Source organism: Apus apus, chromosome 25 (assembly GCF_020740795.1).
Source record: "Apus apus isolate bApuApu2 chromosome 25, bApuApu2.pri.cur, whole genome shotgun sequence".
NCBI lineage: Eukaryota > Metazoa > Chordata > Aves > Apodiformes > Apodidae > Apus > Apus apus.
The window spans coordinates 5,027,540-5,043,137 of record NC_067306.1 but is presented as its reverse complement, the minus strand read 5'-3'; the positions used below and the strand labels follow the sequence as shown (position 1 = coordinate 5,043,137).

General features: G+C 47.5%; 1 protein-coding gene across 3 annotated transcripts in view; it reads left to right on the top strand.

Moving 5' to 3' along the window:
* Positions 1-15,598, top strand: part of MYO1D (myosin ID) — a 150,714-nt gene that overhangs the window by 38,567 nt on the left and 96,549 nt on the right. For all 3 annotated transcript variants that reach the window (XM_051640307.1, XM_051640305.1, XM_051640306.1), the window contains exons 2-11: positions 698-906; positions 2,233-2,326; positions 4,249-4,414; positions 6,312-6,365; positions 7,297-7,392; positions 8,424-8,540; positions 9,185-9,388; positions 10,983-11,128; positions 11,222-11,336; positions 12,316-12,486. In XM_051640307.1, the coding sequence (XP_051496267.1) occupies positions 698-906; positions 2,233-2,326; positions 4,249-4,414; positions 6,312-6,365; positions 7,297-7,392; positions 8,424-8,540; positions 9,185-9,388; positions 10,983-11,128; positions 11,222-11,336; positions 12,316-12,486 (1,372 nt within the window). The remainder of the gene's footprint in view (positions 1-697; positions 907-2,232; positions 2,327-4,248; positions 4,415-6,311; positions 6,366-7,296; positions 7,393-8,423; positions 8,541-9,184; positions 9,389-10,982; positions 11,129-11,221; positions 11,337-12,315; positions 12,487-15,598) is intronic.

The window sequence follows — 15,598 nt, the reverse complement described above, 5'->3', positions numbered from 1 at the left end:
TGGCCTCAAGGTCCACCAGGGGAGGTTTAGACTAGGCATTAGGAAGAACTTTTTCACTGAAAGGGTTGTCAGACATTGGAACAGGCTGCCCAGAGGTGGTTGAGTCACTATCCCTGAATGTGTTTAAAAGTCACCTAGATGTGGTGCTTGGGATCATGGCTCAGTGCTGGACTTGGGAGAGTGAGGTTAATGGTTGGATGTGATGATCTTGGAGGTCTTTTCCAGTCTAAGTCATTCTCTGTAAGTCTTGCTAAAGAGTTTCTTTTAAAAAACCCTTTGTTTCTGGCACTATGTTCATGGCAACAGGAATAGCTGGATTTCCAGAAAGCTGGTTTGGTGACAGAGGCAAAGCAACAGTTGCTGTACTCAGAAACAAGGTCAGTGTTGGTACCTCAGGGGTCTGAGGGTCACGCAGCTGGAACAGCAGGAAAGGTTTCTTTTGTAGGTGGTAGGGTTCAAAGCTTAGTCTTTGTCACATCGGGGCTGTATGTGACATGCCAGCTGAGCCACATGGGTCAGATAATGTCTGGAGTCAATGTTTTATTCTTTCTTATTAATTATTTAAAATATTTCTTATTCATTTCAGTACTGGGATGGATGGAAGAGTTCACCTGATGGACAACTTGCTTGGCAGAAATACTCTGAATCTCTGTGTTTGACTCGTTCCCTTTGTCTCTTTTGTCCCCCTCCTGGGTAGGTTTGAGAAAGGCAGGATTTATACCTTCATTGGGGAGGTGGTTGTTTCCATGAATCCCTACAAAAACTTGAACATCTATGGGCGTGACACCATCGAGCAGTACAAAGGGAGGGAGCTGTACGAGAGGCCTCCTCACCTCTTTGCAATTGCTGATGCTGCTTATAAAGCCATGAAGAGGAGATCAAAAGACACCTGTATTGTCATATCAGGTAAGTTGAAATGCTTTTCATTGTGAATCAACACTTGATCTTGGTAAAATTATAGGCAGAGAAAGAATAACGATTTGGCTAATGACAGTGTTTTATAAAAGAAAACTTCATTAATCTTCAAACTGCTCATTTGCATTTGAATCCATGTGTGGAGACCTCCACAGTTGTTCCTTATCTAATTCAAAAGCTGGTGTCAGTCATTAGCTTAATCTGGGTGTGCAAAGTGATAACTGGAACATGGGTCCCTGCTCAGTCTGCCTGAGTGAGTGGAGATCAGGGGGTATCATGGAATCACAGAATGCCAGGTTGGAAGTGACCTCAAGGATCACCTGGTCCAGCCTCTCTAGGTACTACTATAATTTACATGAGGTGGCTCAGCACTCTGTCAAGCTGAGACTTCGAACTGTCCAATGGAGGGGAATCCACCACTTCCCTTGGGAGATGATTCCAATGTCTGACTGTCCTCATGGAGAAAATTTTCCTCTGGAGTCCAATGAATCTCCCCAGGAGCAACTTGTGCCCATCACCCCTTGGCTTTTCCATGGGACTCCTTGTTAACAGGGAGTCTCCATCTTCCTGGTGGCCACCCTTTATGAACTAGAACATGGTGCTAAGGTCTCCCCTGAGCCTTCTCTTCTTGAGGTTGAACAAACCCAGTTTTCTCAACCCCTCCTGATATGGCAGGTTCTCCAGTCCTCTGATCATCCTCGTGACCCTTCTCTGGACCCTCTCCAGCCTGTCCTTGTATTTCTTGTAGAGCAGGGACCATAACTGAGAGGAGGGCTCCTCTCTCTCTGTGGAGAGCTGCTGATTTTTTTCCCTGAGCTGACAGGCCCCTGTTTTGTTCCCTGTTTGGGTGGCTGGGCTGGTGACTTGCTGTGCCTCTGGCAGGGGGACCAGAGCTTGTACCATGAACGTGGCGATCTGGATCCTGGCACTTCTTTTCCTTGATATTCCCGTGCTCCAGCAGCTCTGAAAAGCCAGCAGGCTGAGCTGCTGTGCTGAACAGTAGCCTCTTGTGCTGCAGCTCCCAGCTCTGCTGCTGGCCAAGCCTCTGTGTGCCAGTCTTTCTCCTCCAACAATATTCCTTTTGATCCTCTGGGTGCCAGGCCCTTCACCGACCTGTCAACCCTCCCAGCACAGCAGCAGCAGGGTTGTGGCTGTGGCTAGAAAACATTCAGAGTGCACATAAATAAGATTGCTTGAAAAGAAAATAATAAGAAAACCCACAAAAACTCTCAGGGTAGAATGAAGATATTCTGGTCGGTGATTTGCTTTGCTTTCTTTTTTGGCTCTGTTGTGTCATCTTTGTAATTCTGCCCTCAGGTGAAAGTGGGGCTGGGAAGACTGAGGCCAGTAAATACATAATGCAGTACATTGCAGCCATCACCAACCCTGGGCAGAGAGCAGAGGTGGAAAGGTAAGAGAAGGCTTGGCAGAAACAGCAGAGGAACTGTTTTGTTGATGGGTCTCTTTTTGTGTAGCAGCATGTGGTTAGATGGTCTCTTGCACTAATTGCTGATTTTACAGCATTTACCTGATTTCTTCAGGTACTGCTTTTATGCGGGGAATTTTGTGATATTCATAGAATCTCAGATTGGTTTGGCTCCAGGAAAGCTGGGGAGGGACTTGGGACAAAGGCAGAGAGTGAGAGGACAAGGGGGAGTGGATTAAATGTAAAAAGACCCAGTTGCAAAATGCCCCTTTGTTCCTGCATGCAGGTTCAGCTGAAGGCAACCCTGAGAAGCATTTCCAAAACATCAGGGAGCTTCAAATGCAAAAATATTTAGTAGTTTAGAGATTAAAGCTGTTTGAAAGCCACCAAAAACATTTTAGACAAGATAAGGCCATTACAATAAGCAATACCAGGTAGAGCTCAGGAACCAACCATTGCAACAGAAATGATGGCTCCCACACAGGCAACGCCAGTAAGCAACTGGTACACAAGGTATGAACCAGTATGAAGTACAACTGGTATGAACTACAGAATCACAGCCCAATTCTTAAGGAAAAGCCCCAGTTTATTCACTTGGGGTGGCCTGAGGCACACAGGAACCCTCACACACTCAGTCCTTGTCGTTTGCTGCTCCTAATCTTAATTCTTCAAAGCACAAAGCAGTTAGGAATGATGGTGTTGGAAGGATTCCAGCAGGTGATACAAGGGAGTGCCAAGAGATGGGACCCCAGGCTGCTGAGGAGCACCCAAGGGACTCTACATACACATGGGAGAGCTTCAAAAAACCCAACACAGACAAGTCTGTTAAGGAGATCAGATCACACTGAGGCAGACGTGTAATGGAAACCATTACAATGACATCCCAATCAGCAGAAGCCTTCCCATCTTTTTGGAGCTGGGCCACCCAAAAAAGGCAAGTTGACATATGAAGTCACTGCCCAGCAGGCACAGAACCACTGCTCCAGGCACTATTGATGATAAAAATAAAACTCGAGTAGTTTCTGGAGGAGGTTTCAAGCCCTACTGCCCCACCAGACACATGGTCAGAAGGTTCCTGGTCAGCACAGAGAGGTTAAGGGGGTTTGAGCTGCCAAAGAAGGAAGGGGAAAAAAAGGGTCATCCCTCCTGAAGTGAAATACCAAGCCACCATCACAGTACCCAATCCTCTGACCTCTTCCTTAAGCAATGAATTATGCAGACTTCCAGCAGCAGAGCAGTTTCAGTTTCCTCCCTTGACAGTCCAGAGTCCCCAGCTGCCTCCTTAGCAGAAGCCACAGATTTGCTGGTGCCAGCCTGCCTGGTGTCCCCTGCAGCAGTGGGACATGGTGCCTGCTTGTGACCCTAACAGCCCTGGGCTTGGACATCAGATCTCACACTGGGCCTCAAAGCCAAGTTTAAAGGGTTTTACTGAATTCTGACAAGTTGTGTCCTCGAGCAGAGAGAACGACCCATCTCTGGGCTTGACAGATGGGCATCTCTCAAGCTTGGGTTTGGGGTCCATAGGACCTTCCAGTGCCTGAAGGAGCTCCAGGAAAGCTGGGGAGGGGCTTGAGACAAGGGCAGGGAGGGATGGGGGGCAATGGATGAAAACTGGAAGAGGGAGATTGAGGTGAGACATGAGGAGGAAATTCTTGGCTGTGAGGGTGGTGAGAGCCTGGCCCAGGTTGCCCAGGGAAGCTGTGTCTGCCCCATCCCTGGCAGTGTTGAAGGGCAGGTTGGATGGGGCTTGGAGCAGCCTGGGCTGGTGGGAGGTGTCCCTGCCCATGCAGGGGGTTGGATCCAGGTGATCTGTAAGGTCCCAACCAAAACCCAAACCAGTCTGGGATTCTGGGATTCTATGAAGTCTGGCCTTACCCTGTTCTCCTTTCCATTTTTCTGGGCTGCAGAGTGAAGAACATCCTGCTGAAATCCAACTGTGTGTTAGAGGCCTTTGGCAATGCCAAGACAAACCGCAATGACAATTCCAGCAGGTTTGGAAAATACATGGATATCAACTTTGATTTTAAAGGAGACCCAATAGGTGGGCACATCAATAATTACTTACTAGAAAAGGTAAGTCACCCTCACTTGTAGGCTTAGAGGCTTTTGTGGAGTTATTTTGTTATAGGTGCTTTGCCACTAGAAAATTATCATTCCTGTGCCCTCATCTGTGACATAATGACATTTGAATCTCATTTAAATCTATTATTTTGCCCCAAAAATGACTCTAAGTCACTGAAATGCTGGTGAAGCTCTGGCACTGCCCTGTCACTTTAACACCACTGCTTTCACCCCCTGAGGGACTCATGTTAACACAGAAGCTTATGAGCATATAGGTGTGTTAGTTTGTATCCAGAATAAAATCTGCAATTAATTTAACTCTGTAAAACTCCTTCTTTATAAGTTCCTGCATTGAGATCTCACTGGTGAATAAAAGGAGAAGAAATCTAGGTCTGTAAGTAGCCACAGTATGTCTGAGAAGTGTTACTCTGGAATAATGCCACAGCCTTGTGTCATCCTGTAGTTACTTTGTTTTTATATATTCCAAGTGATCCTAAGGATAATTCTTTTTTTTTTTTTTTTCATGTCTTTTAGTGGTGGCTGAAAACATTGGAATATGTAAAACTCTGTAGAGAAAGTGGGCTTGAGTTATTAACAGTTCCTGTTATGTGTGAGACACGTGTCTGGCTTTAATTTATGTTTCACCACATCTGCTAACATGCTTTTTTTGTTTGTGGTTTGTTTGTTTGTTTCCTTTCCCCATTCTTTCCCTGAAGTCTATTTTCAGAATCAACACTTCATTTAAAAAAAAAACAACACACAACAAAACACAACAAAACCAAACATTTAACATGTGCTACTTCATGCACAAAGGGGGCAGGGCTGCAGCTGCAGTGCCTTAAATCCTTGATAATTTCTGTCAGATTTTTTACTTTTACCAAGTTAAATTCATTGCCATGTTGAAAGCAGCTGAGGTTCTGGCCTGAACACAGGCAGTGACTTTGCTCTGCAGCAGCAGCACATGCCTCATCCCCCTCCATAGTTTAAACCTGTAGCCTAAAATAAGGATCTGTTGCTTGTTGGCTGAATTTTTGCTGCATTTAACATAATTTGTCCTGTGTGCTGTTTTATGCTGATCTGGGGTGAGTGCTCTGATGATGTAGCTGTTGCTCCCTACAACAACATCCTCCTGGCAGAGCTGAGGGTCCTGGGTACTGTCCTCAGCCTGTCCTGGCCTTGTAGAGGTGGTTTCCATAAGCCCTGACTAAGGCCCATGGAGCATTTATAGTCACAGGGTCCTGCTTTTCATTTCCAGTAATTCAATAACTCATAAACTAAAGCAACCTTTTATTTGACTCTTCCATGAGAACAGTTCTGTATCTGCCATGTGGGATTCCTGGTTGGAAGTAGGACATTGCAGCTGTTACACAAGCTAGTCTTTTTGGTTATAGACTTCAAACTCCATGGTCATGCCCAGCTAATGATGTTCCCAGCAGACTTAGTGTAAGATGAGAGTAGTTTGGAGGTGTCCCAGCAGTGCTGAGCCCGTGCATGGGGGGCTGAGGAGGAGCAGGCACTCCCCACCAAGATATCATAGAATTATGGAATGGTTTGAGTTGGAAGGAACCTTAAAGATCATCTAGATCCAACCCCCTGCATGAGCAGGGACACCTCCCACCAGCCCAGGCTGCTCCAAGCCCCATCCAACCTGCCCTTCAACACTGCCAGGGATGGGGCAGCCACAGCTTCCCTGGGCAACCTGGGCCAGGCTCTCACCACCCTCACAGCAAAGAATTTCCTCCTCATGTCTCACCTCAAGCTCCCATCTTCCAGATTTAATCCATTCCCCCTTGTCCTCTCACTACAAGCTCGTGTCCAAAGTCCAGCTTTCCTGGAGCCCCTTCAGGTCTCCCAGGACCCTTCTCTTCTCCAGGCTGAAACAACCCATCTTGGCTTTTGTTCCCCACAGTCTCGTGTGATTGTGCAGCAGCCAGGAGAGCGAAGCTTCCATTCCTTTTACCAGGTTTGTATTTGTTTCCTGAAACAAAAATTACTTTCCTCGAGTTCCTCAGACATGACAGGCAAAATATTTACATTTTTCACCCTCTCATGTGTTTTGCAAAAGGTTCTGGTGTTGTTGCATCTTGGGTGATCTGAGGCTCTTTAGCTCTTTGAAGAGACTTGGTCTGGGGAAGGAGCATGGGAAGATTTATTTTTTCTGTCCTCCAGTCTCATATTAACACATTTGTAAACTTAAAAAGGAGCCTAACTAAACAAATATGGTGGAGTATTAAACTTTGACTCACTGTTTGATTTGTAATATGTCTAGTCCCTCTATTTTCTCTTGAGGCCTTTAGTCCATATGGATGTAATTTTATGACACCAAACTGACTTTTTTTTTGGGGGGGGGAGTTCTTTTTAATGTCTTCCATATTGTCTGGTGCTTCCTTGTGTGTCCTTTGGGGAAATGGTTGGCCTATTAGTATAACCTTTATTCTCAGTTTTGCAGTGAGGGAAATGTAGGTTTGTTTCTTTTTTTCCTCACTTACTCAGCTCTCCAGGGTGGCACGTTAGCACCTTCCCATCCATGTGGCATTTCCCTCCTGGGGACTCTGGGTGTCAGCAGAGAAGGGGAGCCTGCTTGCCAGGACACATCTGGGGCATGTCACAGATACAAACCATGTCTGGGCTGTGAAGAGGTTCAGGTTTGTTTCTAAACAGTGGTGTCACCCCCCAGGACGGTCACTGAGGAGCCTCTTCCTGCTGCTCAGAGCCCAACAATGGTGTAAACTCTGTCTTTTGCACATTTTGCTTGTGACTCCAGATGCTGTAGCTGGTTCTTCTCTAGCAGATATTTAATGTCTTTGTGTTTCTGCTTGTCAAGCAGATGAATGAGAAACAGAAAAAGGAAGGATTTTATTAATTCACCTTCTCTTAAAATACTCTTTGTGCAGCTCCTCCAGGGGGGTTCTGACCAGATGTTACGTTCTCTACATCTTCAGAAGGATGCATCTGCATACAGCTATATCTGCCCTGGAGCTCAGCTGAAGGTGAGGCTGTCCAAGTCAGAGGTACCTTGTCTTCAAATTGTAAATGCTTCTTGAAATACTGAGCTGAGCTAGTAGAAGCTGAGACCAATATTTATGGGATGACTGTGTGAAAGGTGACACCAATGGGCTATTTTTGATGGAGTTTCTGGCCCTAGAAGACAAACACATGTCCTTGTGCATGTTACATTTGTGTCTGCTTGTAAAAAGCAATATAATGTAGTAGGAGGGAAATCACCTTTGTTAATAAATGCAGGCAGAGATATTGGACCTATGACCAGTGACAGACATTTCATACTTCATGATGGGCAACTTAAGCTGCTTTCTGAACCAAAGAACCATGAGGACTCCTTTTTTTTTGCAGTAGGACCATTTAAGTTACTGAGTAATTCATTATGTGTATCTGATGTATCCTCAGGGGAGCCTCTGAACAGGACAGAAAGGAACAAGCCCATGAAGTGTTTAGGACAGCAAGATCCTGAACACTTTAAATACATCTGGAGTTGTCCCCAGTGATGTCCCTCAGAAGCAGGGTCCAGACAAAAGGCTCCCTGATTTCCTAGTTATTTCTTAAGCTGCTCTTTGGCAAACAAACCCACAGACCTTCTCAGATGCCTTGAGCAGTTTCTCTAGGAATCTGCAGTGAAAACAGAGCCAGATGATGGGGAGGGGAGGGAGGCAGGAGTTCATCTTGAGAAAGTTGGTGGCGAGAAGTTTCCTGCTGGTGTTCTGCAGCTCAGAGGGTCTGTGACTGCACTGCTCGAAACTGCTCTGATTTTTCAAATGCATCTTTCACAATAAATGCCACTGGGAAAGCACTGAAGCCCTGAACTGTGCTGGGACGGATTTCTGCACCTTGTTGCTGCTGTTGTAGGTGTGTGTCCAGCGTGGTGTGTCCTCAGAGTTGGGGATGTCAGGACTTCTGAGAAAACTGCAAACTCTGTTTCTGTTTTCCATGGGCTTGCAAAATCTCATCTTTCTCACAGCTGGCTTCCATTAAGCCCTTCATGTCTCAAACACCTCTTTCCCCTCAGTGTTCCATCAACGATGGTGCAGAGTTCAAAGCAGTAGCTGATGCCATGAAAGTGATAGGCTTCAAGCAAGAGGAGATTCAGACTGTCTACAAAATTGTGGCAGCCATTCTTCACCTGGTAAGCTCCCTGCCTGGGCTGTGAGGAGGCTGTTTTTCAGGAGGGGTCAAACACTACACTTGTACTTCCAGCAGCTCTAATTTTCTTGCTGCAGAAGCAGTTGGAAGGTTTGCTGGCTGGAAAAGTGTATACAGGTTTAAACTTCCAGAGGTGGGTGAAATTCCTTGATAGAGCCAAGACACTGTGGTAATAGATACTTGAATCCTGGGGTCAGTTCTGGGCCCCTGGGGACAAGAAGAACATGGAGGGGCTGGAGCGTGTCCAGGGAAGGGCAAAGGAGCTGGGGAAGGGGCTGGAGCACAAGGGTGAGGAGGAGCAGCTGAGGGAGCTGGGGGTGTCCAGCCTGGAGACAAGGAGGTGAGGGGAGACCTGCTGGCTCTGCAGCTGCCTGAGAGGAGGTTGGAGCCAGGGGGGTCGGGCTCTGCTCCCCAGGAACAAGTGACAGGAGCAGAGGAACCGGCCTCAAGTTGTGCCAGGGGAGGCTGAGGTTGGAGCTTGGGAACAATTTGATGGGATGAGAACCATTTGGGACTGAATGATCTTTAAGATCCCTTCCAGCCCAAACGTTTCCGTGATCCTATGACTCTGTGATATTAAAAAAAAAATAAAAATTGACAGATCTGCTTTCTTGCTCCTTATTGCAGGGGAACTTGAAGTTTTCAGTGGATGGTGATACTCCTGTCATAGAGAATGGGAAGGTTGTGTCCATCATTGCAGAGCTGCTGTCCACCAAGGCTGACCTGGTGGAGAAGGCTCTTCTGTTCCGAACTGTGGCTACAGGCCGGGATGTCATTGACAAACAACACACTGAGCAAGAAGCCACCTATGGCAGAGATGCCTTTGCAAAAGTGAGTCTGAATTCCCTCTCCCTGCATCTCACCCTGGGTGTGGCAATAGCTCAGATACTTTGCTTCTGCTTTTGCCTTTTGGTTGAGTTGTACCTGCTGCAGCAAAGAATGGTGGTGCCTGGAGAGACCTTCAGTGTTGAGTTGCCTTCACAACTGCACATTTTTCAGTGCTGGAGGTCCCAGTGGGATCCCTGGTGGGATCAATAACTGCAGTGCTGGCTGAGACATGGGAAGTCTCTGTTTTATGCAGATTTATTTCTGAATGTATGAAGTTCTGAGTCCTGTAGGGGGGGCCCTGCAGGGCAGCAGCATCCCTACCCTTCCTGGCTGGGACACAACATGCATCCCAGGCAGAGGCAAACACAGGAGGAGAGGGAGCTGCCAGCCTGGCACCTGCAGAAGGAATACCTTGTGCAGGGCTGAATATCTTAGGGAATTTAATTTCATTAGCAGTTAAATTCAAAGGGTGGAGAGTGGAGCAGTACCAGCCAGAACCTAGGCTGGAAGAAACCCAAAGAACTATCTTTTTCTTTTGCTGGTTAAGTGGATGTTGATCGAAGGAGTGATCATTGTCCTTCCTCTGCTAAGAAATCAAATTATAAGGGAAGAATGGATGATCCAAGGGCTGGAGCAGCTCTGCTCTGGAGCTAGGCTTGGAGAGTTGGGGTGTTGAGCCTGGAGAAGAGAAGGCTCCAGGGAGACCTTAGAGCAGCTTCCAGTGCCTGAAGGGGCTCCAGGAAAGCTGGGGAGGGGCTTGGGACAAGGGCAGGGAGGGATGGGATGAGGGGGATGGATGGAAACTGGAAGAGGGGAGATTGAGATGAGACACGAGGAGGAAATTCTTCCCTGTGAGGGTGGTGAGACCCTGGGACAGGTTGTCCAGAGAAGCTGTGGCTGCCCCATCCCTGGCAGTGTTGAAGGGCAGGTTGGATGGGGCTTGGAGCAACCTGGGCTGGTGGGAGGTGTCCCTGCCCATGCAGGGGGTTGGATCTACATGATCTTTAAGATCCTTTCCAACCCAAACTATTCTGTGATTCTATGGAGTTAGGAAGTTCCTTGATTATTGACTTTGTTCCTTAAGATTCTATGCTTGCACAATTTCACAGGACATCTTGAACACATTGACTTCCAAGATATCTAGGCCTACAGAACATTTTCTTTTGAATGGTGAGCAGGAATATTTCGCTGCCACTGTGCTGGGTTGTTTGATTTCTATAACTGACCTCTCACTTGCTCTTCAATACTGTGAACAATTCTCAGGAATTTAAGTTCTTAGACAGCTGAGAAGCAGATTGCAATCAGAAGTGGGGAACTGCTGTGCCTGGTGACCTCTCTGGGGTTTAGACTTTGTGTAAATGAGTTTTGAAAGGCAAGAAAAAATATTGTCCTGGAATATTTTCGTCATGGCAGTTGCCGTTCACTTTTAGCAGCCTGTTATCTGTAGCTTTTGTGTAGTTTTTATGTAGTTTTGTGTAGTTTTTGTGTAGTTTTGTGTAGCATCTTGAATTGAGCTTTTGGAGCACCATGTGTTGCAGTTACCAGGAAGAACTGAGGCAGATGCAGGCAAAATTCCTTAGTGTTTGTCTCCTGGCAGGCGATCTACGAGCGGCTCTTCTGTTGGATTGTGACACACATCAATGATGTGATTGAAGTGAAGAACTATGACACCACAATCCATGGGAAAAACACTGTCATTGGAGTCCTGGATATCTATGGTTTTGAAATATTTGACAATAACAGGTGAGCCACCTTGTCAAAGCACAGTGCTGTGGCCTTCTCCTTCCATAAAGCACTTATCCCCCCCCCCCTTTTTTTTTTCTGATGTTTTTGCAGTTTTGAGCAGTTTTGCATTAATTACTGCAATGAAAAGCTACAGCAGCTCTTTATTCAGCTGGTTCTAAAGCAGGAGCAGGAGGAATACCAGCGAGAGGGAATTCCCTGGAAGCATGTGAGTGATTTGGCAGGGGAGGGAGAGGTTGGTTTGAGGTCAGTGGACCAGCAGAAGGCCCAGATCTAAACTTACTCCACATGCAGGCTCCTGTCAGAGTTGACAGGACATCTGTGGCCATCTCAGCTGTACTGCCAGACTTGCTGGGTGAAAACCAGGCTGTGAAAAAGCTAACCAGTTCTTTCACAACATTTTCTTATTTGTCATGAGGTGGGAAAAGAAGTGACCCCAGGTCTGAGCTAAAACATCTTGTAGCATCTCCGTGACGCACACATCGCTGGGTGATTCTGTTATGGGTGTTGGTCTGGTTTTTGTCTAGTTGTAGATATTCCAGTGTAAAAATCTTGAGTTCTCCTGTTCAAATTCCTCTCATGCTGAGGACAAGATGAGCAGTTTTCACTGTGCTGATGGTGCACAGTTGAATTTTAAAAGACCATTTAAAATGCACTCTGCAGCAGCTGATTTTTAGCAGAGGTCTGGAGATGAATGTGAGGTGTGTGAAGGATCAGAGCCCCTGCTGTTCAGTGGCAGGAGAGTAGCCTGCTTCCTCTGGAGTGGGTGAGCAACACTGGAAGCTGATTTCATCTCCTGTGAATGTGGGCTCCATTAGTGATAGGATGAGGGGTAATGGTTTTAAGCTGGAAGGGGAGAGATTGAGGTGAGACACTGGGAGGAAATTCTTCCCTGTGAGGGTGGTGAGACCCTGGCCCAGGTTGCCCAGGGAAGCTGTGGCTGCCCCATCCCTGACAGTGTTGAAGGGCAGGTTGGATGGGGCTTGGAGCAACCTGGGCTGGTGGGAGGTGTCCCTGCCCATGCAGGGGGTGGGACTGGATGAATTTTAAGGTCCATTCCAATCCAAACCATTCCGTGGTTGTGTGGTTCTGTCACACTCATGGTACTGTTCAGCAGTGGTCAGCACTGATACTCCTCTCTTTCCTCACCCAAAGCCACAAATATACCTGTTCTTTGTGTTTTACAGATTGATTACTTTAACAATCAGGTCATTGTTGACCTGGTAGAGCAGCAGCACAAAGGGATTATTGCCATTCTGGACGATGCCTGCATGAATGTTGGAAAAGTTACAGATGAGATGTTCCTTGAGGCTCTTAATAACAAGCTGGGGAAGCATGCTCATTTCTCTAGCAGAAAGGTAACGTGTTCCTCTGCACTCTCAAAACTTGCTTCTTTTCCCATCTCATGCCTTTGCTGTTTAGGTGGCATGAGGAGGAAATGTTTTGCTGTGAGGCTGGTGAGAGCCTGGCCCAGGTTGCCCAGGGAAGCTGTGGCTGCCCCATCCCTGGCAGTGTTGAAGGGCAGGTTGGATGGGGCTTGGAGCAGCCTGGGCTGCTGGGAGGTGTCCCTGCCCATGCAGGGGTGGGACTGGGTGATCTTTAAAGTCCCTTCCAACCCAAACCAGTCTGGGATTCTGTGATTCTATTTCTTTTAGGCCTAATAGAATAAGGAAAAAGCTTTGAAGGGTAACTGTGGTTGGAATCAGAGTCACAGAGTGTCAGTGCTTGGAATGGACCTCTGGACATCACCTAGTCTAACCCCTGCCAGAGCAGGGTCACCTACAGTAGATCCCAGGGGAACATGTCCAGGTTTGCTTGGAATGTGTCCAGGGATGGAGACTCCACCAGCTCCCTGGGCAGCCTGTCCCAGGGCTCTGCCACCCTCACAGCAAAGAAGTTTGTCCTCATGTTTAGGTTGACCCTCCTGGGCTCCAGTTTGTGCCCATTGCCCCTTGTCCTGTCACTGGGCACCACTGGGAAGAGTCTGGCCCCATCCTCCTGCCACCCCCTGGAGATATTGATCAGCACTGAGCAGATCCCCCCTCAGCCTCCTCCTCTCCAGGCTCAACAGCCCCAGCTCTCCCAGCCTTTCCTCTCAGGATAAACTCCAGTCAATAACCACCCCTCCCTGATCCCTGCTCCCTACAGCCCGGGCTGCTCGTGTTTGCTGGAGCCAGGGCCGAGCCACGGGCTGTGGAATGAGATGCCCAAGAGCAGCAGCAGCTCCGGGCTGGAGAACAGGCTGCTCCGGGCTGCCCGTCCCCGGCAGAGGGAGCTCCAGGATGTCCAATGCCACATCCCTTTTATTCCAACCATAAAAGCCGCTGAGCTCGTGCCTTGACACACCGTGATGTCATTTGTGACCAATCGATGCCCAGTTCCAGCCCATGTGATGCTCTTCCCAGGCTGCTCTAATACATAGTGACAGTGAAATTATTCACACTTGTGCTTTATTACAACACTGTGATTTATTTTTTTCTCTCTTTTTCTTTCATCCTCATTGGCTACAAAACATGTTCATCTCAGATGGTACCTGTGATCATCCGGGCCCCTCTCCCTGCTTTGTTCCTGCTACAATACACGAATTAAAAGGCTTTATTTATTCCTCACTTGGCAGCCTATTGAAAACACACTCAGCAGCCTGATTAATTTGAGAATCTTTCCCACTGAGTAATCAAATAAGGGCCTTTGATTTATTGGTGTCTCTCTCTGCTCAGAAATGTTGTTTGAAATCTCCTTCAGAAGGCTGGCTCCCCCTTCCCCCCCCCCCCAGTGCAATGTTTTATGTAGGTCAGAAGTACAAAATTAGCATGGTTGTGTAAGAGACGTGCTAAAAGCTGCCTCTGGGGAGGCTGGATATAAACAATAGATCTGGCTGGGCCTTGTTTTGGGTAGGATGAAAGGAAAACAACCACTTTTTCCCTCCCAGATGTGGCTCTCCTGAAGGGCTCTTTCCCTGCAGCACAGCTGACATCTCCCTGCCCTCCTGGCTGAGGGAGGGGGAATTGCTGCTTTAATCCAGATTTTCCTGGGTGTTCTGAGCAGACTCACCTGAAAACAAGTGTTTTCATGAAGCCTAATCTGGGTTTCTCCATTTTCATGCAAATTGCTTCCTTTACAGAAACACAGTCAGGGGTTGGAAGGGACCTCTGAAGATCATCGAGTCCAACCCCCCTACCAGAGCAGGACCCAAACTAGGGCAGGGCACTCAGAAAGGCATCCAGACAGGTCTGGAAAGTCTCCAGAGAAGGAGATTCCACAGCCTCTCTGGGAAGTACCGATTGTGACTAGTGAAGCTGTGGGGGATGGAGTCTGAAATCCTCTGCAGTGGGGTGGGAACTGGTCCAGCTTCTGGAGCTGTCCAGACATGAGCTGGTAGAGCAAGGATTTCAGTTTCTGCTCTGTTCTGCATCCCATGGCTGTCAGGGAAGTGGTTCCATCCTGGAGGGAGCAGTGGTGCTGTGACACAGCACAGGACTGAGCCTCCTGAAGAGTGTGGGAGGCTCTGAAGTGAAAATTAAAAAAAAAGAAAAAAGAAAAAAAGAATGATTTCTGCTGGAGCTCCAAGAGTCCCTGCAAAGCACAAGCAACATGAAAAGTACATGTTGCCAGTTGCAGCATCTCTCAGCAGGGGGTGGCATGGCCAGGAAACTGTTTGCACAAACTAGGAGGGAAACAAGGAATACTGCGATAAATCCTGGTTATGGAAGCCTGGCTTCCTAATTTCTGGTTTAAATCAATAGAGCCTTGAAAAAATTGACCCATAAAACTCCCAGCATCATAATTAATTCCCCCCCTCTGGTGTCTTTGCAGATGTCCTTTACCATTATCTAAAATATCCTCCCCAGTCCCATCTAGAACTGCTGGAGGAAACCTGGCCTTTCTCGACCAGCTTCTTCCAGCCTGAATTAAAACAAAGGTCTGGATGTCATTCCCTAACTTGCTTTTCCAGCTTGCAGGAGTACTGTCTGGATGCTGGGAAGTTCAGTGGAGGTGAAAGCTGTTCCTGAAAAGTTAAAGTACATGCTCTGGGCACACCTCCCACCCTTCAGCCCCACTTCATGCTTTACTGCTCCCCTGTGGAGCTTGTCCCAGGGGCTCTGTATGGTTGAGCTCTCAGGGGCTGCTGTGTCCTAAATAGTCCCAGTTTGGGTGCTGTGGGTCTGATCTGCTGCTGCCTGCTTGGTGGTCCTGGGGAAAGCCAAACAAACCAGGAAAAATACTGGGAAATGCTGCCACCATGAGTGAGGCAAAATGTGTTCCTAGTGCGTGGGTCATCCTTCTCTGAACTGTCTCATGCTCATCCAGATCTGTAGACATGGGAACTGCTCTGGTGATGCTTCTCAACGTCACGGGTTTGTTTTCTCAGTGCCTCCAAGTTCTGATTTTTTCAATTGATCTTAAACTTTCAAAAGATCAAGTGAAGTGACAGTCTGTGAATTCCTAAGTCATTGAAACTGGGCCCCCCAA